The 26,500-nt window shown below is 40.4% G+C and overlaps 2 protein-coding genes across 5 annotated transcripts in view; both read right to left on the bottom strand.

The window, feature by feature from the left end:
- Nucleotides 1-2,086: 2,086 nt before the first annotated feature.
- On the bottom strand, nucleotides 2,087-14,195 carry LOC131361658 (tissue factor pathway inhibitor-like). Its single transcript, XM_058403063.1, has 5 exons — nucleotides 14,039-14,195; nucleotides 10,347-10,466; nucleotides 10,163-10,192; nucleotides 2,450-2,623; nucleotides 2,087-2,369 (listed from the first exon to the last, which is right to left on the bottom strand). Exons 1-5 carry the CDS (start codon nucleotides 14,127-14,129, stop codon nucleotides 2,341-2,343), a joined length of 444 nt encoding a protein of 147 aa, XP_058259046.1. The 5' UTR covers nucleotides 14,130-14,195; the 3' UTR covers nucleotides 2,087-2,340.
- A 4,310-nt stretch (nucleotides 14,196-18,505) lies between these two features.
- col7a1 (collagen, type VII, alpha 1) overlaps nucleotides 18,506-26,500 on the bottom strand; it is a 131,943-nt gene continuing 123,948 nt past the window's right edge. For all 4 annotated transcript variants that reach the window (XM_058403524.1, XM_058403525.1, XM_058403527.1 and 1 more), the window contains exons 108-116: nucleotides 26,394-26,447; nucleotides 26,193-26,246; nucleotides 26,031-26,093; nucleotides 24,974-25,036; nucleotides 24,753-24,869; nucleotides 21,443-21,520; nucleotides 21,283-21,336; nucleotides 18,968-19,016; nucleotides 18,506-18,809 (exon numbers count right to left, since the gene is read on the bottom strand). In XM_058403524.1, the coding sequence (XP_058259507.1) occupies nucleotides 18,793-18,809; nucleotides 18,968-19,016; nucleotides 21,283-21,336; nucleotides 21,443-21,520; nucleotides 24,753-24,869; nucleotides 24,974-25,036; nucleotides 26,031-26,093; nucleotides 26,193-26,246; nucleotides 26,394-26,447 (549 nt within the window). In that variant the 3' untranslated portion in view covers nucleotides 18,506-18,792. The remainder of the gene's footprint in view (nucleotides 18,810-18,967; nucleotides 19,017-21,282; nucleotides 21,337-21,442; nucleotides 21,521-24,752; nucleotides 24,870-24,973; nucleotides 25,037-26,030; nucleotides 26,094-26,192; nucleotides 26,247-26,393; nucleotides 26,448-26,500) is intronic.

Here is a 26,500-nt window from a genome sequence, read left to right as displayed (position 1 = left end):
TTGTGTGGTGTTCCCGGTCTGCAGTGGTCAGTATCTATCAAAAGTGGTCCAAGGAAGGAACAGTGCTGAACCGGCGACAGGGTCATGCATGGCCAAGGCTCACTGATGCACATAGGGAGCGAAGGCTGGCCCGTGTGATCCGATCCAACAGACGAGCTACTGTTGCTCAAATTGCTGACAGTATCATTTAAGTGTCCATGGAGGCCCCACCTCGCAACTTACAGGACTTAAAGGATCTGCTGCAAACATCTTGGTGCCAAGCACACCTTCAGGGATCTAGTGGAACCATGCCTCAAGGGGTCAGGGCTATTTTGGCAGCAAAAGGGGGACCAACATAATATTAGGCAGGTGGTCATAATGTTATGCATGATCGGTGTATATTATATCTCATAGCTGCATCAGGAAGCTGTCACAAGTTTGCAATGGACTTTAACAGGAAATATGGCAAGTGCACTCAACACACACTGTTCCCAAAATATTTTGGAAGCGAAAAAACATCCATTGAAGTGTATATATGGAGACTTTTGGGACAGCCTGTATTACCACATACACAGTGACCCAACACAAATTTGTACCATGGTTCCACTTTTAACCCTTAAACACATCCCACTTGCTGCTGATGCTGCTACGGTAACTCCTCCTCCATTTCTATTCCATAAACATTCAGTATATTTATATTAATTACTATTTTTTTGTTTTGTTTCTGATTTCCCAATATCAACATTATAACCTTTATTTTCATTCTTTTTTAAAACTAATTATTTTTTATTAGATATACCTCATGGGCATGGAGTGCCTGATCCCATTTATTAAATTAAATTATTTATTAATTTATTAAATTTATTTATTTGTTTGTTTTTGTTTACAATTTTATAGCCATAATCTTTGATTATTAATAATATAATTCTGATAATTCTGAAAGCTGTTAATCACAATTAATTTTTTCACTTCATTTTTTAAAAAATTCTGTAGTAATAAAATACTACCTTTATTACTGATTCGTGAGTTTTCAGTTTGAAACTGTTAGTGGTTTGTTTGTGGAGAGTCTGTGATTGGTTAAAAATTGGTTGAAAGCGTTTCTTGACCACATATTATCCAGTAGTTATCTATGTATTTATGTCTGGCTAAAGTACTCAAACGGCAGCACTTCGGAAACCTTTAACTAATTCAGTTGTCAGGTTCATTAAATCTGGCACAATATAGTAAAATGGAGGAAGAGGAATCCACAATGATGATGATGGCTAGATCAGAGCAGCCTAGGGGTGTGTATGAAGAGCTGGATTTACACTCCTGCTTATTGGGTTAAACGCTAATGCAGTGACTGATTACCTTATTGATGTAATCATTCTGAATGAACATATTTGCAGTTTTTATTTTAAGTGTCGCTGTGCTTTACGTGTTTGTTGATATTTTTGAACATGTACTTTTAATAAAAAACATCCAGTCATTTTTGGAAACATCTCCGTCCACACAAAAACAATTAGAAAACGATCCCATGAGAGCAGCAGAGAAGGAAACAGATTCTGCAACAGATCAGTATAAAAATATAAATAAAATGATATAAAATAATTTGGCCAAATTCTGTACGCTGTTAGTTCAGTTTGTTTCACCAGAGCCATGGAATCACATTTGTGTGTAAAAATAAAACAAGGTGATATTAAATTGTAAAAATGATACACCGAGTCAGATAGGGTGGTTAAGGCTCTGGGTTGTTGATTGGAAGGTCAGGGTTCAAGCTCCAGCACCACCAAGCTTTGCTGTTGGGCCCCTGAGCAAGGCCCTTAACCCTCTCTGCTCCAGGGGTGCTGTATCATATCTGCCCCTGCGTTCTGACCCCAACTTCCTCAGCTGGGACATGCGAAGAACTTTGACTGTGCTGTAATGCATGTGTGGTGATAATAAAGGTTTCCAGCGGTCAGGTCTATAGCCATATAATTAATATATAGAAATAATTCCTCTATATATCTGCTTAAATCTAATATGTTCCTGCTTTTTTAGATAAAGGAGCCAAAACTGAGTTTCTGTGTGGACAGGAGAACAGACACAAAATTATATATATATATATATATATATATATATATATATATATATATATATATATAATTGTGCTGGAAATACTGAATTATTTCTAAATAAAATGTAATGAATATGTTTTAACAAAATAAATAAAAAAAAGACATGAACTAAAAAGCAGAAATGGATTATAAACGGATAAAAACGGCACAGCCAAGGAGAGCTGCGTGGCAGGAGATCCGTCAGGTGAGGAGGGTAAGAACACTGAACAATGGTGCTGTGCTGGAGTGTGTGTGTGTGTGTGTGTTTGTGTGTGTGGTCCTGTTATTACCGTCCACTGTCTGACTTCAGAGCATCTAGAACACACAGGAGACAGGAATTAGAAAAAAAAAATCTCAATAATTAGTGTAGATGGTTTGTGTGTGTGTGTGTGTACCTCTGCTCTGTTGTAGGCAGTGTTGTTCACACTCCTCTTTATGTGTGTAGCGGTTAGCGTTTCCGCCGCAGCCGCTGTAGATGAAGGGTCTGCACTCGCCCACCTGAGAATTAAAGTACCAGCGCAGAGTGTATCTGGAGCACCCGCCCTCATCCAGCGCCAAGACACACGGATCTAACACACACACACACAATAAAAAAGATAAAGCAGAAGAGCAGAAGATGAACAGCGCCAGATGGAAGCAACATCTTCATTTGGGTGACACCGGAGAGTGTGATTATAAATGATTATAAACACCGGAGAGTGTGATTATACATGATTATAAACACCGGAGAGTGTGATTATAAATGATTATAAACACCGGAGAGTGTGATTATACATGATTATAAACACCGGAGAGTGTGATTATAAATGATTATAAACACCGGAGAGTGTGATTATACATGATTATAAACACCGGAGAGTGTGATTATAAATGATTATAAACACCGGAGAGTGTGATTATACATGATTATAAACACCGGAGAGTGTGATTATAAATGATTATAAACACCGGAGAGTGTGATTATAAATGATTATAAACACCGGAGAGTGTGATTATAAATGATTATAAACACCGGAGAGTGTGATTATAAATGATTATAAACACCGGAGAGTGTGATTATACATGATTATAAACACCGGAGAGTGTGATTATGAATAATGTCTTTTCTACAGTCAGCTGAAGTTGTGTAACCAGGAGCTCCTGAGCAGTTCTTGAGTTCATTATAGATTTAACACTAACTCCTCCACGCTGAAACCTTCAGATGCTCAATGATGGAGAGATAGAGTATATGTAGAATGATATTTTGTGTAGTGATTAGGAACTTGTTATTCTCACATAGGGTTGGCATCTTCTCTTCAAATGTCTGAAATCCTCATGAAGCGGAACAGAACTGGAGCTGGTACATCTATGGATGCCTCGGGATATGGACCAGCTCCAGTTGGATTCTGCTTTGTAAAGATTTCGGCCATTCGAAGAGACAGATGGGGTTAGACAGATACTGAGTTTAAAACAAATAATAGCGCTCGGATTATCTTGACCTTTTTGATTATTACATATTCATTTAGTGGCTAAAATGAATGAATGATCCTGACGTGTAGAGATTACAGTAACAGCGATGATAATATGGATCACTTTATTATTTTATTAACATCACAAGTGGTTAAGGTAAAGGATAACACGATATAACCGATGAAAAAAATCAGACGTCTATCCCAATTTTACTAACATTTTAAATAACCAGAATGTATTTTTCTGCACACGTGAAAGCTGATGTTTTAGAAGCAGGAAAAATGGACAAGCGTAAGGATTTGAGCGAGTTTGACGAAGGGCCAAATTGTGATGGCTAGACCCCTGGATCAGAGCATCTCCAAAACTGCAGCTCTTGTGGGGTGTTCCCGGTCTGCAGTGGCCAGTATCTATTAAAAGTATCTTGTAAGTCCTTTAACTTACAGGACTTAAAGTATCTGCTGCTAACATCTTGGTGCCAGATACAATGCCTCGACGGGTCAGGGCAGTAAAAGGGGGACCAACACACTATTAGGCAGGTGGTCATAATGTTATGCCTGATCAGTGTATGTTACAGCTTATGTTCCAAAACTGTTTGTGTATAAATAAGCTGCGTTTTATATATATATATATATATATAAATAGATAAATAAATAATTAATAGATTTTCCTGCTAGAGAGTAAGAAAGATTTCATATTTTAAGCTAAAACAATTTATTATTTATCACATTCTAATTCAATTCAGTTACTGAGTTTCACAATGGACAGCTTTACAAAAAATCAAGATTTAAATTTTTTTATTTAAATGGACCCCTAATGAACAAACCAGAGTCAACGGTGGCAGGGAAAGACTTTAAGAGTCCTTAAGATGATAGGAGGAAGAAAAATTGACAGGAACCAAGACTCAAGATGACTCATAAATCCTTTCTCGTCTATGAGCGCATACTATAAAGTCAAGCGTGTAAAGTAAGTGTGTTAAAAGAAGTGTGTTAAGTTTTCAACTGATCAGTGATGGAGACTTGAGTGAAATTCTGAGAAAATTGCTGTCTTAAAGCCGTCCACAGTAAACACACGCTGTTCTGTAGGGTATCCAAGCAGAACCTTCCAGTGTCCTAATTAAAACAGATGAGTGGTATCTCTTTCCCCAAGAGCCTGGTGCTTATAACACTCCATATAGACACACACTCCAGTTTCGACAGTGACGGGCGTCTGAAAGGTAATAAATCCGTAAAAATAGAATTGATTGAGATACGTGTCTGATGTTAGCTAACTCAAACAGATAATCATCCTAGAACGGTGCACATCCTTTAAGCGAGAAAGTCCAGACATAAACGAGCGGCTTAGACTTACATATTATAAGATATAAACGTAAGAGCTCAAACTCTACCGGCTTATCTGCTGATTTTTGTGGCGAAAGTAAAAAAATAAACTACTTTTTGAGTGATAGCTTGAATTAGCGTTCTCCTGCATAAGATCTGATCCTCTGGTATGAGAAAAAACTCTTGTGAGCATAACAACACTCTTCCCAGTCCCACCTAGTATCATAAATTTATTTATTTATTCGTTTATAAAGACAAGTGGTGATGAGAAGGTCGTCTGCTCTGCTGCAGCTCTGGATTGTAATCTTTATCTGTTTATTTTTACATTAAATGTTGTGGAATGTCAAGAAAGCAAGCTAACAGTTACGTTATAGTAGCTATAAATGGTCTTTCTCTCATCATCCTCTAATTTTTACTTTCTCTTCTCTCGAAACTCTTCCGTCCTGAAAATGTTCAGAAAACCTAAAACGAGAACTTTACCTCTGACCGCTACAAAACACTGCCACTGGATAAATCTACTTTTTAATTTTTAATTCTGGAAAATTTCACTATATCAACAATTATACGTGAATTTTTATCCTGTTTAAGTGGATCGTCCTCAGAAGCGCAATGTTATAGTCACACAACAGCCTGGGCCAAAACACCAGAGGGAGCCCTCGCCCGAATATTAACTATCTGTGGCCACTTCCGGTTCGGAGGCATATTTAAGCAGCGTGCCACCTCAGCCTCATTGCGAAGCATTGTTTCCGTTTGTGTCACTTGCCAAGCCTTTATTCTGTTATCGTCTAGTTACCTCGTGTATGACCTTGCCAGTTTGCCTCTTGACTTCGTGTTTCGGATTTGTGTTTTGGATTAGTTTTCTGAGTGTTAGCCTTCTGGTATTTGACCCTTTGCTTACGTTATCTTGACCACGATTTCTGCCTACCGTCCTTTACTAAATCTGCTCATGGACTCTAACACTCCCCCGCCTGACGAGGCGGTACAGAATGCTTCGCCTGAAATGAGTCCAGCGGATATGCGAGCGGCGTTATGGCGACAACGAGCCCTCCTTCGGGCTTATCAGGAAGAGGTTGACTAGCTGAAAGCCGCAAATCAACAACTTGGCCTGCCGCGAACCAGCATGACGCTATCCCAATACATCTCCACCGCCATTCGTCTAGACAACCTGCGCCGCCAACACCGACCTGCAGCTACCAGTTCACTTACCATGCCACGACGCATGATGGATGCCCAGGAACACACAGAGGATCTAACCGAACCGATGCAACTAGGGAGGGCTCGAGTTACAGAGGCTGAGCGCGAGCGGTGCACTAAGCTCCAGCTATGCTTTTACTGCGGCAAACCAGGCCACCGTGTGCTTCGATGTCCTGAGAAGCCAGCTACAACCCAGGTAGAGAATATTGAGCATTTATCCAAGGTTTCTCTTCCTGCTTTCTTGCTCCTTGCTAATTCAAAATTCTGTGTCACAGCGCTGATTGACTCGGGCTCGGCGGTTAATCTCATAGACGCTAATCTGGTGCACGAACTTCACATCCCCACGGCCCCATGCGTGCCTCCGCTCCATGTGACCGCCATTAACGACCAACCCATCGGAGGGGGCCTCATTTCTCATCGCACACAACCCATAGACTTCCAACTCGGGTTATTCCATCGTGAGCAATTATCCTTCTTTGTCATCTCTTCCCCATCTAACCCCGTAGTATTGGGCTTCCCCTGGCTGCAGCTTCATGACCCCGATATCTCCTGGAAGAACGGTGACATCCGCAGGTGGGCCCCTTCCTGTATAAACAACTGCTTTCAGGAACACACTCCTCGTCCATGCCTCGCTACGTCCATAGAAAGCCCAGGTTCAACCAATCTAATATCGCTCCCTCAGGAATATTCCGACCTGCAGGAGGTTTTCAGTAAAGAGAACGCGACCAGGCTCCCGCCACACAGGCCATGGGATTGTACCATAGAACTCCTGCCTAACACCACGCCACCCAAGAGTCGAGTTTACCCTCTCTCCATCCCTGAGAAAAAGGCCATGGAGGACTACATCGAAGAGGCCCTCACTGCCGGATATATCTGACCCTCTACATCGCCGGCAGCTGCAGGTTTCTTCTTTGTGGAAAAAAAAGGATGGAGGGCTCCGGCCGTGCATTGATTATCGCGGTTTGAATGCCATCACTGTGCCTTACCCCTATCCACTCCCTTTAGTCCCGGCCGCCCTCGAACAGCTACAAGGAGCGAAAATATTCACTAAGCTCGATCTGCGCAGTGCTTACAATCTGATTCGGATACGAGAAGGAGATGAATGGAAGACAGCCTTTCACACCACGAATGGACACTACGAGTACTTAGTCATGCCATATGGACTCACCAACGCCCCAGCGGTTTTCCAATCCATGATAAATGAAGTGTTCAGAGACATGCTCCACAGTCACGTTATAGCTTACATAGACGACATACTGATTTATTCATCCAACTATGAGCAACACGTTTCCCACGTTCGTGACGTACTTCACCGTCTAGCAGCCCACAACCTCTTCATAAAATTGGAAAAGTGCGAGTTCCATCGTCCCTCCATAACGTTCCTGGGCTATGTGATATCTCACAAGGGAATAGAAATGGATCAGTCCAAGGTATCAGCGATCACATCCTGGCCGGAGCCCACCAACATTAAGGGCTTACAGCGATTTCTGGGGTTCGCTAACTTTTATCGCCGATTCATTCGGAACTATAGCACCATAGCCGGTCCCTTGACCTCGTTACTAAAGGGGAAGCCACGTAAACTCAGATGGACTGACCAAGCCAGCAATGCCTTCAGTAAGCTCAAGCAAAGCTTTTCGTCTGCCCCCATACTCCGGCACCCCCGACCGAACTTACCGTTCACAGTAGAGGTGGATGCCTCTAACAGCGGCCTCGGGGCGGTGCTCTCTCAACGCCAGCCAGAGTCAGGCAAACTACACCCATGCGCCTTCTTCTCTCGTAAGCTAACCCCGACAGAAATGAACTATGACGTGGGTAACAAGGAACTACTGGCCATGAAGGCTGCTCTGGAGGAGTGGAGACATTGGCTGGAGGGGGCAGTTCACCCATTCCTCATTCTCACTGATCATCATAACCTAGCCTATTTACGGGAGGCCAAGCGTCTGAACTCACGCCAAGCCAGGTGGGCATTGTTTTTCTCACGATTCAAATTCATGGTCACCTATCGTCCTGGGTCCAAAAACGGAAAAGCTGATGCGCTCTCTAGAATTCACGAAGCCTGCGAATCCTCCGTTCACCCGGACACCATCCTTCCGCCTTCTGTGCTGGTTGCTCCCATATGTTGGGATTTCATGAGTGAGATCGAACGGGCCTGCACCTCCGAGGCACCCCCCCCAAACTGTCCACCCTCCAAGCAGTTTGTGCCCATGACACTGCGTCACAGACTGATTAAGTGGACCCACGAGAGCCCCAGCACCGGCCACCCAGGTATGCACCGCACTACTCGGCTACTGCGCCGGACCTTTTGGTGGCCCTCTCTAAATCAAGATGTTGAGGGGTTTGTACGTTCCTGTCCCGTGTGCGCCCAGTCTCGAACCGACCGCCATTTGCCTGAGGGCCTGTTGGAACCGCTACCCGTCCCACGACGCCCCTGGTCGCACCTCTCTATAGACTTTCTCACAGACCTCCCCGAGTCGCAGAGCTTCACCACGATCATGGTTGTCATAGACCGGTTCTCCAAGGGGTGTAAACTCATCCCTATGAAAGGCCTACCCACGTCTATGGAAGCTATTTTTCATAACGTGTTCTGAAATTTTGGCATCCCTGAGGACATAGTATGAGACCGAGGGCCACAGTTTACCTCTAGAGTATGGCAGGAGTTCTGTAAGCAATTGAGGATCAACATCAGTCTCAGCTCGGGGTACCATCCCCAGTCCAACGGACAAGCCGAACGCCTGAATCAAGAGCTGGGGAGGTTCCTGCGAGTATACTGCAGCAAGGAGCAACATAGATGGAGTGAGTTCCTCCTGTGGGCCGAATATGCCCAGAACTCCTTGACCCATTCCTCTACGGGGCTGACACCGTCCCAATGTGTACTAGGCTATCAACCACCTTTATTCCCATGGACCGAAGAACCCTCCGATGTCCCTGCAGTGGACAACTGGGCTAGACGTAGCCAAGAGACTTGGGAGCGAGCCCATGTCCGACTTCAAAGGGCGGTACGAAGACAGGTAATTCAGGCCAATCGCCGACGTCGGCCTCACCCAGCCTACCAGGTGGGTCAGAGAGTTTGGCTATCCACGCGTAATTTGAAACTCAAACTACCCTGTCGCAAACTCAGCCCCAAATTCATCGGCCCCTTCAAGATCATTCGTCAGGTTAATCCTGTCTCATATCGCCTGGAACTGCCTGCCTCTTATCGTATCTCACCCACTTTTCATGCATCTCTGCTCAAGCCCTATCATGAACCTCAAACCGCACGCTCTGATACCCGTGAACCACCTCCTCCCCTGGACATCGACGGCTCCCTCGCTTATCGTGTTCGCACCATTCTCAACTCGCGTCGACAGGGTGGCCGCCTCCAATACTTGGTGGACTGGGAGGGGTATGGTCCGGAGGAGCGCTGCTGGGTCAATAGGCAGGACATCCTGGACCCTGCACTCATTGAAGAATTTCACCTGAACTTCCCCCACAGACCAGCCCCTCGCCCGAGGGGGCACCCACGACGACGAACACCTGGAGGTGTCCCTAGACGGGGGGGGTTCTGTCACACAACAGCCTGGGCCAGAACACCAGAGGGAGCCCTTGCCCGAATATTAACTATCTCTGGCCACTTCCGGTTCGGAGGCATATTTAAGCAGCGTGCCACCTCAGCCTCATTGCGAAGCATTGTTTCCGTTTGTGTCACTTGCCAAGCCTTTATTCTGTTATCGTCTAGTTACCTCGTGTATGACCTTGCCAGTTTGCTTCTTGACTTCGTGTTTCGGATTTGTGTTTTAGATTAGTTTTCTGAGTGTTAGCCTTCTGGTATTTGACCCTTTGCTTACGTTATCTTGACCACGATTTCTGCCTACCGTCCTTTACTAAATCTGCTCATGGACTCTAACACTCCCCCGCCTGACGAGGCGTTACAGTTATAAACCTGTAGAAAATTAATCAGCACCTTCTGACCAATCAGAAATATTATCATATTTTGTTTTAATTAATTAAATAATTCTTATTTTATAATAATAATAATAATAATAATAATAATAATAATAATAATAATAATGAAATGCTATTACAAGGCTTCAGTTCCCACAATCCATTAAAATGCTAAATTCATGTAAAGTACATAACACACACATTTACACAGTAAAGGTCAGGTCTTACCTTCACCTTTAACCTCTCTTTTCTCTCTCACTGCAAATATAAAATATATTAAGTTATTCTATGTGTGTATGAGGCTCACTGAGAAATGCGCATAACATACATACTCCGAAACAATTACACACACATTTATAATCCCCGCCCATATCTAAATTAATATTCTAATTAGTTAATTTCCGCATCATACCTTGGCTCTTATTGACTGGAGGCATAAAGTCAATAATTTCCTCCATGGGATCATCGTAGCTCTCGTAAACATTCTCATAATCTGGGTCATTTGTGTTTACCACAACACGCAGCTCACGACCTGGAACACACACACACACACACACACCAAAATACACTCAGAAAAGCACGCACAGTGAGTCAGACAGAGCTCCTTTTCATCAACAGAAAAATTCTAAACCTTAAAGGAAGCTTCTGACCAAAATAAATCAAACACACCGAGAAATGAACCCATTTATAATTAATGTTTAAGGGCAGCTGCTGAACCCCATCATCGAGCTGACTGCACTACTGAGCTCACGGATATTAGATTTACAAAACATGTATGTAAAGGTAAAGATAAAGGTAGGTCTGTGTGTGCATGTTTACAGTGGCTGAGAAGCGCAAAAAAAACAAATTGAAAAAACAAATTGAAAAAACAAAATAAATCAGAAAAACAAAATAAGAAATCGGAAGACAAAATAAATCAGAAAACAAAATAAATCAGAAAGCAAAATAAATCGGAAAACAAAATAGGAAATCGGAAAACAAAATAATATATCAAAAAACAAAATAAGTTGGAAAACAAAATAAGAAATTGGAAGACAAAATAATAAAACAGAAAACAAAAAAAAAAACGAAAACAAAATAAGAAATCGGAAAACAAAATAATAAAACAGAAAACAAAATGAATTGGGGGAAAAAAATAATATATCAAAAAAGAAATTGGAAAACAAAATAAATTGGAAAACAAAATAATTAAACAGAAAACAAAATAAACTGGAAAACAAAATAATTAATGGGAAAACAAGATAATAAATTGGAAAACAAAATAAATCGGAAAACAAAATAACAAATCCAAAAACACTTGGAGAATTCAGACAAACCGGAAAATGTAGGTATAGTTTACGAATGGAATTCTTCCCTCTGATTGGACATCTGTTACTCAGAATATACAGGAAATTGGAAATTGTTTATAAACAAACTATACCTACTTTTTCCGGTTGTTCTGAATCGTCCTTGTGTTTCCGGATTTGTTGTTGTGTTTTCTCAGCCATCGTACAAGTTGTAGATAAATGGCTTAGAACATTGTAAATGTAGACCATGAAGAAAACAGCTGGTCTCAGTCTGCTGTAACTACACTTTACCCTTAAAAATAATTCATGTGTGACTTCATTTAACATCTGCTACTTAAAACCCTTCCTCTTCCACGATTCGTCCATTGTAGGATATTAAAAATGTACAATGTAAATGTAAATGTTATTTTCACTTAAATCAATCACCCATAGAAAATATGTGAAATATTCCACAGTTCATATTTTCAACAGGAAGTTAAACAAGAAATTCCTGAAGATCTTGAGAAGAAGAAAAGTACCTTATGCTCTCTCTCTCTCTTTTTTTTTCTTCTTCTTTATTTCTTAACTGTCATTGATTGTAACTGACAAGGTCGCTTTAAATGTTCAACTCTGTTACACAAAATCATTCATAAAATCAATTGAACCCTCATTAGAATGCCTTTAACGACCTCATGGCATTAACATGGATGTCAAAACTGCATTTAGTGTATTTACTAATGGTAATAAATATAAATAAATAATTAAATTAAATTAAATTAAATTAAATTAAATTAAATTAAATTAAATTAAATTAAATTAAATTAAATAAGAAAGACAACCCTGATACTTTCAACCATTTAATACTCATTTAAGAGCAAAATGCACCAAAGAAGCCTGAAACAGATCACCTTATTTGTATATATATATATATGTGTGTGTGTGTGTGTGTGTGAGTGTGTGTGTGTGTGTGAGAAAGTGCCATCACATCCGTGGAATCATCCATTACATATTTATGTAAAAGCAAACAGTGTTTTGGTGTACATATTTTTTAAAATGAAAGATCCTGAAAGATCCTTTATTAGGGTGTAATAAATGTATTTTTAAATTTATGTTATAGAGCAGACATCATTTATAATAATTTAATAATAATGAAATGATCTGCCCTAAGACTTTCATTATACGTGAGTTTAATAGTAAACAGGTTCTTTTGTTCCTTTCTTAGAGCAGGGAAATGAGTTGAAATTGCCTGTGGTTCTCTCACTCTCTCTCTCTCTCTCTCTCTCTCTCTCTCACACACACACACACACACACACACACATGTGAGGTGGATAGGGATTAGGATAAAAGTGCTGGAGATTTCCTTTAATGAGCGGAGATTAAAGGTGAGGTGACAGATGAGAGGATGAGGGTAATTAATATTTTACAGAAAATTACTATAATTACTGAACGCACTTTAAAGCAAAGCTTAATGGCATTAAAACATAATAAGTAAGAAGGACTTGTTGAGTTTTTTTAGTACAAATAGATATCTTCATGGTGCAAATCTACAGAGGTGTGAACAGAAGACAAAGAAGAAAATCTCACGTGGAAAATCGGATTATTTCTTTAACCGAGTGTGTGAGAGAATGTTAAAAAAAACCCAGTGTACTAAACATCTCATTCTAGTTACTGGGCTCTTTTTCCCATGATCATAATGTAAATGTGGAAAAACCAAACTCTAAAACCACAGCGCCGTCCAATTCTCAATTCTGATTGGTCAGAAGGTATTGATTAAATTTCCTAACAGCAGCTCGAAAAGTGTGGCTGCGAATCGCTGGCTTATATTAATTATTAGGTTCTATTATCGTTTCCATAGCAACGGCTAATTCGCCAAGGAAAAGAACCCAACAAAAATAAACTCTAATCGTTGTTATGGTAACAGAGAGTCTTTACAGAGAGTCTTCAGGACGGAGGAGTTTATGTTGTATTATTGTTTCATTAACTTTAACTTTATTAACTTTAAAAAAATAAATAAATAAAGAGTCTCCAGGTGGTCCAGCGTCTCATTGCCACGACCCGGGTTCGATTCCTGGGCAGAGCGCTAACCCAGCCACTGAAGAGTTAACTCTCAGTGCTGGTCCCAGGCCTGGATTAAATGGGAGGGTTGCGTCAGGAAGGGCAGTGGCAGGATCCCGCTCCCTCATTGCCATGGGTTTGATTCCCATGCAGGGAGCTAAATTAGGAGGGTTTTGTCAGGAAGGGCATCCGGCCTAAAACCTGTGCCAAATCAAAATATGTGAACCGAACGATCCTCTGAGGCGACCCAGAACAGGGAGCAGTCGAAAGAACAACATTAACTTTAGTAAAAGAGGCGGAGAAAGAAGGCCGGCAAGGGAAAGATTTTTGTTTATAGCTACGATAATGTAATAATGTGAACAGGAAGTTGTTGGGGTTTTTTGTGGTTGATGCGCAACATTAAATGTAACTAGAAACAGATAAAACGTACAAATGTGCAAACGTATGGTGTGTATTTCTAAAATAAGGAAAAAGTTTTGGAACATTGCCGTGGAGGAATAAAACACTCCAGGAGGAAAATAATCGACTATATATATTACATTGCTATAACTAAGTAACTGTTTAGTAACCACAATGCATGTGTTTTTTAGTTTTATTTAAAAGAAATTATGTTTAAGCCTGCACAACAAAAAATAGAGCCCAGTAACTCAATTTATTCCAGTTTGAATATAAACACACTGGAATATAAAGGCATGTCGATAATCACAGGCCAATCAAGCCCAGGAAGTTAAAGGTGGACAGTAAAGTGAACAAGATAAATGGAGAGATGGACAACAACACTCACCCTCCTCATCCCCTTGGGTTATTGCGTGCTCAGGAGATGCTGAGGAGCGACTTCGGAAACGTGCCTGAATTTCTCCAACACCTGATAACATGATCACAGGAAAATCACACACACACACACACACATCCCAGTTTGTATCACTTAAATACTACATTAAATCTACAGATCAGGCATGAACACCATTAACAACCTTACAACAAACTTAAGACATTAGAAATAATATCTTTAATGCTGTTTATGACCAATGCCAATATACAACCACAAGATAATCAGACCCTGAATGACTCAAGGTTTGGGTGTGTAGATAAAACATTTAGCAAACAAATTTGGAAATATTGTGCAAGCAGAGCGATACATCATGCAGTGGATAATACGAGTAGTGCTGCTGTACTAGATTTATAATTGAGTGCACAGCGTAGAGGTGTAAGAGCTGGTGTAAATGCAGGGGGTTTTAAATAGAGGTTAGCTGCCCAGATTAAGGTTTAAGTTTACCACTGAGAGATAATCAGTTTCTGGGGTTCTGGAAATGGACCTCGCTGGACCTCGAGTCTGCACCTACCAGAAGTCGGTCATTAGCTCTTTGCAGGTTGCAAGAGGGAACATAAACCTCACGGAGCCCAATGGGGTTTAAACCCCAATCTTTCGAGCAACAAACCAGAGCCTTAACCACTTGAGCTAGTTTTGACATAACAAGAGTCTGGACTAGCTGAACCAATTTCTCCCTCATCCCTCACACTGACTATGAGAACTGACGGTGGTCTTACTGCCTCATCACAGATCTTCCGACAAGATAATCAACACAATCAACAAGATAATTTTCTAAAAAAAATTCTACACACTGATACGATCATTTCTGAAAAGTCATTACAGTTCATAGCATTGTGTATAGTGTATTTACAAACTGTTCACTGTATGCATTATAAACAGTGTTTATAACACGTCACATCGCCAATACAAGAAACAAGTCGTGCTTTACTTGAATTCATTTAATTCATGAATCAAGTGATCAACAGATCTTAATGATAATAATAATAATAATAATAATAATAATAATAATAATAATAGTAGTAGTAGTTATATGGTGTAATGCATTTTCATACACAATTATAAAGCTTTACGAATGCAACAGCATATGAGAGTTCGTAATGAGAGTAGCTATGACCTTCACGGAAAGTGTTCCTGAGAGCAATTATGCGCATGTGGCAGGGTTTAGTTTCAGTTCGACTCTCCCAAGTGGAGCTTAGAGATCTTAGAGAACTGGCTGCTGCTATCGAGAACAAAGAGCACACGCTAAAACCTCATTTGCATATTGTTTTCTCCCATGACTTTGACATATTTCACATAATTATTCTTTGGAACTGTTTCCTCTTGTACACACATTAGTAATTCAGGGCTTCACAGGGTGTTAGATTCGTGGCTGTTTCTTTAGTATCATTTATAATAAAACTGGTCAAATATGTGTACATCTATTTGTACATTAAGCTTTTGGAAGGATGAAAATAATAATTAAGAGATTGATTAATGGAGAAATCCTTTGCCTGTTTGCTTGTATTTTTCGCCTGAGTTTTGGAATTGCTGTTATTGCACCTCATTAATGTCTCAAAATCCCTTTCTTCTATTTAAAGGGTTTTCGCTTTCTTAAGTCACTTTCATGCTACACTTTTCGTCCCACTGACTTGTGAATGCTGGAGACTGTAAACACGTAATTTTCACATTTTTCCGTCTTCTTACGTTCAAGACTGAAGTGCGACTTCATATCATGTATAGACGTGTGACCAACAGAAGAAAAGCCAAGACAGAGGAAGCACTTATTATAGCTCTGATATATCACACTGTAGGAAAACATATTTTGAGGTCACTCTAAAATCTACTGTAACATACATTGCTCTTTGATGAATTATTTAGATATCTCACCAACAAACAGTGATCAAATCAGATAGAGATCAGGAACTGTGAACTAGCTGACAGTTGGAGGATCTTCCTCCCCTTCAATGCTTTGCTTAGGCGTATCACCTCTAGGCTTTTGTACTGTCACCCCTTCAAGGCCTGCCCACTCAAGGTCTTTAAAAATGCAGCGTATGTGCCTTTTCTCTGGACTTGATGACTCCAGTGCCACTGCAGTGTCTTCTGATCTCCAATAAAAGATTCACTACTTGGTCTGCTTTGGTGAATTCACAACACCGTCCCATTTTACACATACACTGAATTTCTGGCATTTGCCAGACGTCCTTATTCAGAGCAACTGACATTTTATCTCATTTTTTTTTATACAACTGAGCTATTGAGTATTGTGGTTATCCCAATACAAATTCTTCAACAATAACACATCTGCTTCTTTCCGTTACTCAAACCACTCTTGTTCATAATGTGCATCTGGTCCCACATGTATGTGAGCTGTGCAGTGCAGATCATGAGTGTCCACACATTGTGTCCATGTATTGGGGTGGTGGAAGCTCAAGTGGTCAAGGCTCTGGCCCCTTAACCCACCCTGCCCCAGGGGCACTGCATCATGGCTGACCCTGCGCTCTGACCACAACCCCCAAGGATGAGATATGTAAAGAAAGAATTTCACTGTGCAGTAATGTATATGTGACAAATATAGCCAACTAAGGGTTAGTAAGAGCACAGGCCTTATCTATAAAAGCTTGTTTTACTGAATTCACTGCAAAGGTGCTGAGCTTCCACTCACACACATACAGAAGAGGTCTGGGGTCACACTTAACACCCTGAAATTCAATTGGTTGGTTTGTACACACTTTAAATCCATCTGGAATGATAATTAGGCTCATTTCCAGTTTGCCAAAAATTACATTTCTGCTCATCAAATTAATAGGACAGCATTCAGACAGTAATGATTTTTGATCATCTCCCACACACCTTAATTTTTTTCTCTCACAATAACCCCTCACTGAATTCAGAAACCTACCACTCATTTTTGCTCAAATCCATCCACCTTCGTCACAGAGTTCCCTGAACCTGAATCTACTAAAAACACAATATCTTTTCCTTCTACATTTACCGTGTGCATTGGCATATGTTTAAAAGCATCCAAATTGTACTTTGCGTGCCTTGTGGACTAGAATATTGCTTTTCTAGAAAGTCTATAGCATTAAAAATATTAGAATTTAAGTCAGAATAAGAGGTTAGCTGAAGCATTTCTTCATTGCAAAGCTCAAAGGCCCAGCAGTTGCAGCAGCCTGGTGGACCTGAACTTACAACATTCCCAATCAGTATTTCAACACCTTAACCACTAAGCTACCACATCCCCACATGACACAAGCTTAAAAGAACAAAAAATGAACATAAATAGAGAATCTGCCATCTATATGGAAGAAATTATATCTTTTAATGAAAGAAATATTACTAAGATGATTTCCTAATTGCTTCAAAGGTCATCAAATATTGACTGCTGTGATGTTATTACAGACTGCAGTGATCTGTCTACAGGACAAAATGAATTTGTAGTCAAAGTCAAAAGTCAAGTCAAATTGATGAATGTCTAATGTGACCTCAGCTTTAAGCCACAACTCATGGAAGACACAAACATTTCCTCATCTGTAAACCCGGTTGCTTCAGGCGTCCCGATTAACTCTGAAAATGAACATAATCCCCGCTAATTTAATGTTAGAGATTAATGATCAGAGACAGAGAAACGTCTGTGTGAATCAGAGATCCTGATGTGAGCGATTCTGTGGCTGAAAATTGCTTTAGTAATTTCAGGTCTCTGTATGTTTTGAAAAAAATGAAAGAAAAAAAATTGGATAAAATGGAAAAAAAAAATCCAATATATTGGGATCATTGGAAACTTTTTTTTCAAATAATTTATTTTAAAAGCAGATAAAACGAGAAAAGAATAATCTAGTATATTGGGATCACTGGAAACTTTTTTTTTTTTACTAAATTTTTGAAATGCAGATAAGATGAGAAAAAATAATCCAGTATATTGGGATAATTGAAAACTTAAAAAAAAAATTTTAATGCAGATAAAATGAGAAAAATTATCCAGTTTATTGGGATAATTGAAAACTTTTTTAAAAAATATTTTTTAATGCAGATAAAATGAGAAAAAATAATCCAGTAAATTGGGATCATTGGATTTTTTTTTTAAATGCAGATAAAATTAGAAAAAATAATAATATAATATATTGGGATCATTGGAAAAATTTTTTTAAATAAAAGTTTTCAAATGCAGATAAAACTAGAAAATGAATAATCTAGTATATTGGGATCATTGTTTTTATTTTATAATAATTTTTTAAATGCAGATAAAAAAAATAATCTAGTATATTAAGATCACTGGAAACATTTTTTTAATGCAGATAAAATGAAAAAGATATCCAGTATATTGGGATCACTGGAAACTTTTTTTATATAAATATTTTTTAATACAGATAATATGAGAAAAAATTACCCAGTATATTGAGATCATTGGAAACTTTTTTTTAAGTAATTTATTTATGTGGATAAAATGAGAAACAAAATCTAGTATATTGGGATCATTGGGAACTTTTTTTTAAAGATAATTTTTAATGATCCACGGATGTACCGCCTCCAAACTCCTAGAATGTAAATCATGTTTTGAAAGGTCAGGTCAGATTTTCTAAAATGAAATACAGTCATTAAAGCATGCTGTAATGATCCTATGATCCATGATAGTTTGGGTTCGCAGTGTCACTACATAACCTTTTCAATGCTGAGCTAGTGCTAAAGTGAATTCTAAAAAAGGTTAATGGCGGCGACGTTATGCTTTAAGGTCACTTACCTCCACAGGCTTCAAAAAACAGGAAGAATAAGGAGACAGAAATAAGAAAAAGAAAAGAAAAAGAAAGAGTTAGCGTATGGTATACTTTTATAATTGTCTTTATAATATGAAAGAAGACTATAAGAAAGCACATGGTAGAAGTGCTGAGTAATGAAATAATCACTGACCACAGTGCTGACTCATCTCAGAGCGAACATACGCTCGGATTTCTTCCTCCTACACAGAACGTGACATGAATTAATAAGAAAAAATGGACTGAAGAAATATTGTGTGTATATTATATGATGTGTAGGCAGTGGTGGATTTTGGGTTTTATGTCCAGCTGCTATGCGGCTAACAGAGTCAAGCAATTTTTCCCATTATAGTTTTTAAAGCTTCAAGCGAGTTAGCTACACTCTGAGGTCCTAGCAAAGTGATTTGTAATGCAGGGTTACTGGAGCTGGAGAAAAAGACTCTACTCTGCTCTACTCTTTTCCTCCAGAGGCCAAAAAAATTTAATTTCCTCCTGTTTTTGTTGTGTTCATGTTGATGATCGAGTGTCTTTTGTCGTGTCTCACTCCACAGTGGTGGTTAATATGAAGCTCATATGAAAGTAGACACTCAGGACTTTAAGAATTTCTGGGTGTTTCAGAAGTATTTCTGTTTGTATCTAGTCTACTAGGGGCGATATACACTATATTGCCAAAAGTATTCGCTCACCCATCCAAATAATCAGAATCAGGTGTTCCAATCACTTCCATGGCCAGAGGTGTATAAAATCAAGCACCTAGGCATGCAGACTGTTTTTACAAACATTTGTGAAAGAATGGGTCGCTCTCAGGAGCTCAGTGAATTCCAGCGTGGAACTGTGATAGGATGCCACCTGTGCAACAAATCCAGTCGTGAAATTTCCTCGCTCCTAAATATTCCACAGTCAACTGTCAGCTGTATTATAAGAACGTGGAAGTGTTTGGGAACGACAGCAACTCAGCCACGAAGTGGTAGGCCACGTAAACTGACGGAGCGGGGTCAGCGGATGCTGAGGCACATAGTGTGAAGAGGTCGCCAACTTTCTGCAGAGTCAATCGCTACAGACCTCCAAACTTCATGTGGCCTTCAGATTAGCTCAAGAACAGTGCGCAGAGAGCTTCATGGAATGGGTTTCCATGGCCGAGCAGCTGCATCCAAGCCATACATCACCAAGTGCAATGCAAAGCGTCGGATGCAGTGGTGTAAAGCACGCCGCCACTGGACTCTAGAGCAGTGGAGACGCGTTCTCTGGAGTGACGAATCGCGCTTCTCCATCTGGCAATCTGATGGACGAGTCTGGGTTTGGCGGTTGCCAGGAGAACGGTACTTGTCTGACTGCATTGTGCCAAGTGTAAAGTTTGGTGGAGGGGGGATTATGGTGTGGGGTTGTTTTTCAGGAGCTGGGCTTGGCCCCTTAGTTCCAGTGAAAGGAACTCTGAATGCTTCAGCATACCAAGACATTTTGGACAATTCCATGCTCCCAACTTTGTGGGAACAGTTTGGAGCTGGCCCCTTCCTCTTCCAACATGACTGTGCACCAGTGCACAAAGCAAGGTCCATAAAGACATGGATGACTGAGTCTGGTGTGGATGAACTTGACTGGCCTGCACAGAGTCCTGACCTCAACCCGATAGAACACCTTTGGGATGAATTAGAGCGGAGACTGAGAGCCAGGCCTTCTCGTCCAACATCAGTGTGTGACCTCACAAATGCGCTTCTGGAAGAATGGTCAAAAATTCCCATAAACACACTCCTAAACCTTGTGGACAGCCTTCCCAGAAGAGTTGAAGCTGTTATAGCTGCAAAGGGTGGACCGACGTCATATTGAACCCTATGGATTAGGAATGGGATGTCACTTAAGTTCATATGCAAGTCAAGGCAGGTGAGCGAATACTTTTGGCAATATAGTGTATTTATAGTCAAGTTTCAAAAACACAAAAAGATGTTTGTATCTTCAAAGTAAATGTTGATATCAAACCCATTTCTGCTCTCTGAGATGTTCTCCAAGTGCTTGTTCATCTAAAAAGCAGCTCAGATTTGACTTCAACCAGTAACATTCTGGGTAAGTTTTTCCAACAGATGGAAAACACACGTCTAAAACACACTGAAAGCCGACAGACTCATTTTATATTAGGCTTGAGGCAATAAAATCATTCATTTCTTTATACTGATTGAAAATGTCCCATGAGTCCAATTTCTATACTGGCAGTGGGATGGAACCCCCGTGTATAAATTTATAGCAACGTATTTAAGATGGCAAAATTTGGTTGCTTTAAAAACGATCAAATAATAAACTCACGTCATCGCCGCACTTACTGTCACCTGACATCCACCCAAAATACCCGAGCGCAACACACTTCCCAGCACACTGTGATGATTTTATTCAGCATATTTCCTCATCGCCTCTTGAAATTAATTCCTGGCTAAGCCACGTGTGATGTGTGCATGTGTGTGTGAAATTGTGTGCTCAGACCGTCATGCCCGGCTCTCCCCTGTCTCCTTTCACTCCATCGAGACCGGTTTCTCCCTGACACAAGAGAGAGTGAAATAGAAAGAGAAAAAAAATACACCATGAAATGGACAGTTCATTAAAGTAATATAGAGAGCATACAGAGTCACGTCTGCACACTGACCTGTTCTCCTCTCTCGCCTGGGACTCCTGGGATGCCACGGGGGCCAACCGAAGCAGGGCCTGGAGGACCTCGTTCACCCTGAGAAACACAGCGAAAATATACACCTGAATTACACTCATGAGTAAAAATGTACATTTGCGGCATATGGCTCACCGACTGGTTCAAATCCAGGGGCCTTTCTGTGTGGAGTTTGCATGTTCTCCCCGTGCCTGTGTGGGTTTACTCTGGGTTACTCCGGTTTCCTCCCACAGTCCAAAAACATGTACATTAGGTTGATTGGTAATTCTAAATTGCCTATAAGGAGGGAGTGTGTGTTGTTTTTCGACTATATATGTGGCCCTGCGACCCTGTCCAGCGTGTACCCCTGCCTCTCGCCCAGTGTACTCTGGGACAGGCTCCAGCAGATCCCCGTGACCCTGATTAGGAATAAAAAACGGGTATAGACAATGGATGGATGGATGGCACACCAACTGGCTCAATCAACTCCCGAGTTCAGTAATCAGAGTGTCTGTCGATGCTCACTTAGGACTGTTTTTCTGAAGAAAAAAAAATGGCAGAGGAACTCAATGTTCTTCACCTACGAATTCAACCATTTTATGGTTGTTACCATTGTTTCTGTTAGCGAAGTAATCATTATGTTTATTTGACCTTATATATACAGCAGGTCCTCGGTTTACGACGTCCTCGCCCCACGGCGTTTCGTGGTTACGTCGCCATCTCCCATAAATTTATTAAGAAAGTTTTGTTCCATCATTCTGATGTACGGCGTTTGCGACGTTAAAACAAATTTAGTGCAGGAACTAGTTGGCTAGTGGAGCGGACGAATACGTCGTCACGCGGCGCTATACGAGGAAGACGGCTTTGTTTACATTTGCATAAGTACAATAGGTACTTATGTACAGTATGTGAGTTCCAACTTACGGCGAAAATCGCATTATGTCACGCCATAGGAACGGAATTCCGACATAAGTCGAGGACCCCCTGTATACGGTTTGTCTGAATTCTAATGACTTTACAGTGTTTAACAATTGTAATAAATCCACTAACAAGCCTAGAATCTTGCTTCATGTACCATGAAATTTTACTTTGAACCTGTTCTTGTTTCCCGGTTTGTGCCGTTTTGCTGATTCCTGACCCTTCGCCTGTTTTGTCTACATTTTTGTGTTCAGGTGCATTTATCTCCATTTAGTCCACAAGGTTCCCTTTAGAGTCTGCTTGCTCTCAAGGTTTCCACCTCATATCGTCTCAGGGAGTTTTTTCCTCACCCTCATCCTCATCAACTCTGGCTTACTCATTAGGGATAAATTTAAACTTGACTATTTTTATTCTCCTGTAAATGTCCATTGTTCAAACCACAAAACAAAGAAAACTGAACTGAATTGAATTAAAGTTAATCCTCCCAACCAGGACACACAGACCATTCGGCTCCCAGCCATGGACAGTTGTGACATCATCGGAGAAAGAAAGATGTTTTACTGCAGAAAATCTTTTATTCTGTCGGTTTTTTTTTAACACATTGTCATTAAATGCTGAAAGAGAGTGAAAGTGACTGCAAGGAAAGGCTAAGCTGTGGAAATCTAATTAGCATGGCAGCATGCAAGATAAAGATAGAAACGTGTGAGAAGTGGGCGCAGGAGTGGAAGGGCAACACATTTACTACAGAAGACAGGAGAAGATTAAACACTGGGAATGGGTTTACAGGAAAGTCTGCAGGATCCTGTAGTGCAGAGGGGAATGCATGATGATATCGAGTCAAATTAAAAATTTTAATTCCTTTAATTTTGCATTGTTTATTGCAAATAAATGTGTCTCGGCTATAAAGCAAAAGCAGAAAACAATGAAGCAGTAGTGGGCTTTTACTTCTGCAACATCAAAATACAAATTTTCAGGAAGATGGCAGGATTCCAATCATTTGTATCCTTCAATCTCTCCTAACTCACATTCTCTGGGATCGTTACATCCTAACGACTTTCCTTACTCCTAGCCCCTCCCCCCACTCTCACCTTCCCCTTGTTCCCGTAACAAGGCTATCCATTGAGGGGAGTATCCCTGACCCTGGAGGATACAAATTTGTGGAATCCTGCCAGCTTCCTTCAGGAAGTCCAGTTGACACGACTCAACATCCTGATAACCGCACATTTACATTCGATTCACTTTCATACATCACGACTAACCGTAAAACCGTGACACAGTAACAAGTGTACTCGCAATAATCGATCATAATCGCAGCCTTGATACTTTTATAGCGTTAATACGCAGTCTACCGAGACGACACAGATGATGGACAGTCGTTTCAGAGTCAGGGCTGATTTATATTCCTGAGGAGATGAAGGGAAAGGTGTCTGCTGAGACACAGAGAAGGGGATTATGGGTAAATTTAGCTTACAGAGGCTCACAGCAGAGCGGATGTGTACACCTCCAAAATTTCAACGACGTGCTGAGTGTCAAGAATGGAGCTGAGTGGCCCGGGCGGGGAAGCGTGTGAAGTAGCTCTGGGGTGTGTATGATAATGATACTTACGGATGAGTGTGAGAAAGAAGGAATGAATAATAAGCATTAATACTCTATATTTTCAAAAACAAAAAAGAAGCTCTGGGCAGTGTGCAGAAAAAAATGGTAGGCAATTCAGCCATAAATTATCCTCAAATAAACAGCGTAAACTAATTATATTTATTGCATTCGGTAATTCACTTCTCAAATCTATTTTTCTCACAAATCCCACACAGGACTGTAACTTAGCCCTCAGAGGCTGCAGTCCATCTCTGATCTAGCCAGGAAAAGTGACACTGAGTTTTTTAACCACACTCACTAGCATACATCAGATAAGATAAGATAAGATAAGATAAGATAAGATAAGATAAGATAAGATAAGATAAGATAAGATAAGATAAGATAAGATAAGATAAGATAAGATAAGATAGAACTTTATTAATCCCGAAGGAAATTCTATAAAGTTCTATCTTTAGGTCGACTAGCATGCTAGTTATATTAGCGTACACTAGTGAAGAGAAATATTCTGAGAAACAAAATCTAATCTACACGAGATCTTGTGATCCCTGTTCTCTAGACTTGTAGATGGATGGCTCCATGTTTTAGAAGAACAATGCCATGTTTGTGTTTTAACCAGTCAACTAATTAGTTAGTGAGCATTAGTAAGCATACTTCTTGTTCACACACACACACACACACACACACACACAGTACACTTACTTAAGTGCACAATGAGGACATATGGTTCAATACCCTACTTTTGGGGACACAACTTTCAAAACACACACACTCACACGCACATAAATGTTGTTGTACATACCTTCTGTCCCTGCAGTCCTTCAGGACCTTTAACTCCAGCAAGTCCTTGAGGACCTGTCAGACCCGGAGGCCCATCGACACCTCTGGGACCCGGGGGTCCAGGGATACCAGGAGGACCCTTGAGAGTTATATATAGAGAGAGACTCAGAGTTCATAAAGATTTTCTAGAGCTCTGTTTTAAGGCAATTTACCTACAGCACATAGAGAAAAGTAACAACTTACCCGTTCACCCTTTTCTCCTTGTTCTCCCTTTGGTCCCATTAGTCCATCAAATCCTCGGTCACCCTGAACACACACACACACACACACACACACACACCGTAATGCACACACTCCTCAACTCTCATGGATCAGTAAGCAGTAATCGTTGTCAGAAAAAAACAAATGAAAGCTGTTTGGAAAGAGTCAACCCACGATGCCAACGATACCTTCAGCATGCGTTCAAAAGCTAGGTGATTTTTGGGGTGTTTTTTTGTTGACAGATTGGTGGTGTGGGTGCTCTGTTCTATTTTTAGCCCAAGCTTGGTGGCACGACTTCCTGTGAGGAGCCTTGACATGGAATGCTTGGCTTGGGTCAGTGCTTTGTAAGCAGCCGTACAGTTTACATACGCTGAGTATTGGGAATATTGGTCATATTTTTGGGCGGCTGGAACGGATTATCTGCATTTACATTATTTCTGATGAGAGAATTCGTTTCACAATATAAATTTTCACCTTAAGATCTCACTTTCAGAACGGATTAAATTTGTATGCTGAGTTTCCACTGTAAATAAATAATAACCCAAGCTTTTGTTAATGATCTCTTTTAGGATGGCGGTTTCAGATTGTGTAAAGTGGTGTTTTATGTCAAATTTCTTAAAAAACTGCATGTTTTATCAAATCTGTATAAAACCAATAATCATTTCATATCGGTTTGTGATGTCACAAATTTAGAGGAGGAATGGCTTACAATAACAATAATAATAAAAAATATATATAATAATAATAATAATAGTAATAATAATAATAATAGTGGTGAACAAAACTTTGGTTGCTATGGTGATGTTATATTTTCAATATTATTATTGCACACTGATACTATATAATTTGAAATTATTATAAATATTATAATGGAGATGAATATTGTGACACAGCAACACCTCTTCCTCAGTTTACTCTATGATCCTGGAGATGAGAATAAACTGGAATGATGATACACACACACACACACACACACACACTCACAGCTCCTAGTTCAGTCTGTGTCTCAGTGTACAATAGTAATAACACAGCTCCGTACCTTGGGTCCGACCAGGCCCTCTTTACCTGGCGCTCCGGTAGCTCCTGGAGATCCCACATCACCCTACAGCACGATATACACCACAGATAGAGGTTCAGGTTTCTTCATGTATGACCATCTATGTGTGTGTGTGTGTGTGTGTGTGTGTGTGTTGTTCAGTACCGCCTCTCCTTTTCTTCCAGGTAAACCTGATCTGCCGTTCAGTCCAGAATCCCCCTAAGAACAGAAGTCATGTTATCCACCATTAAAAAGACACAATGAGTGTGTTTATCAAATATTTCTCATTCACACACACACACACACACACACTCTCTCTCTCTCTCTCTCTCTCACACACACACACTCTCTCTCTCACACACTGACCCTTTCTCCTTTTTGTCCCTCTGGTCCACATGCTCCTTTGGGTCCTCTCTCTCCCTGTAAAAGCAATGTGGCGGTCAGTCAAAGTGCCAGTAACTCAGAGTGACAGA

This window comes from Hemibagrus wyckioides, linkage group LG11, assembly GCF_019097595.1.
Source record: "Hemibagrus wyckioides isolate EC202008001 linkage group LG11, SWU_Hwy_1.0, whole genome shotgun sequence".
Classification (NCBI taxonomy): Eukaryota; Metazoa; Chordata; class Actinopteri; order Siluriformes; family Bagridae; genus Hemibagrus; species Hemibagrus wyckioides.
The sequence above is the reverse complement of the archived record's forward strand: the minus strand, read 5'-3'. Positions and strand labels throughout refer to the sequence as shown.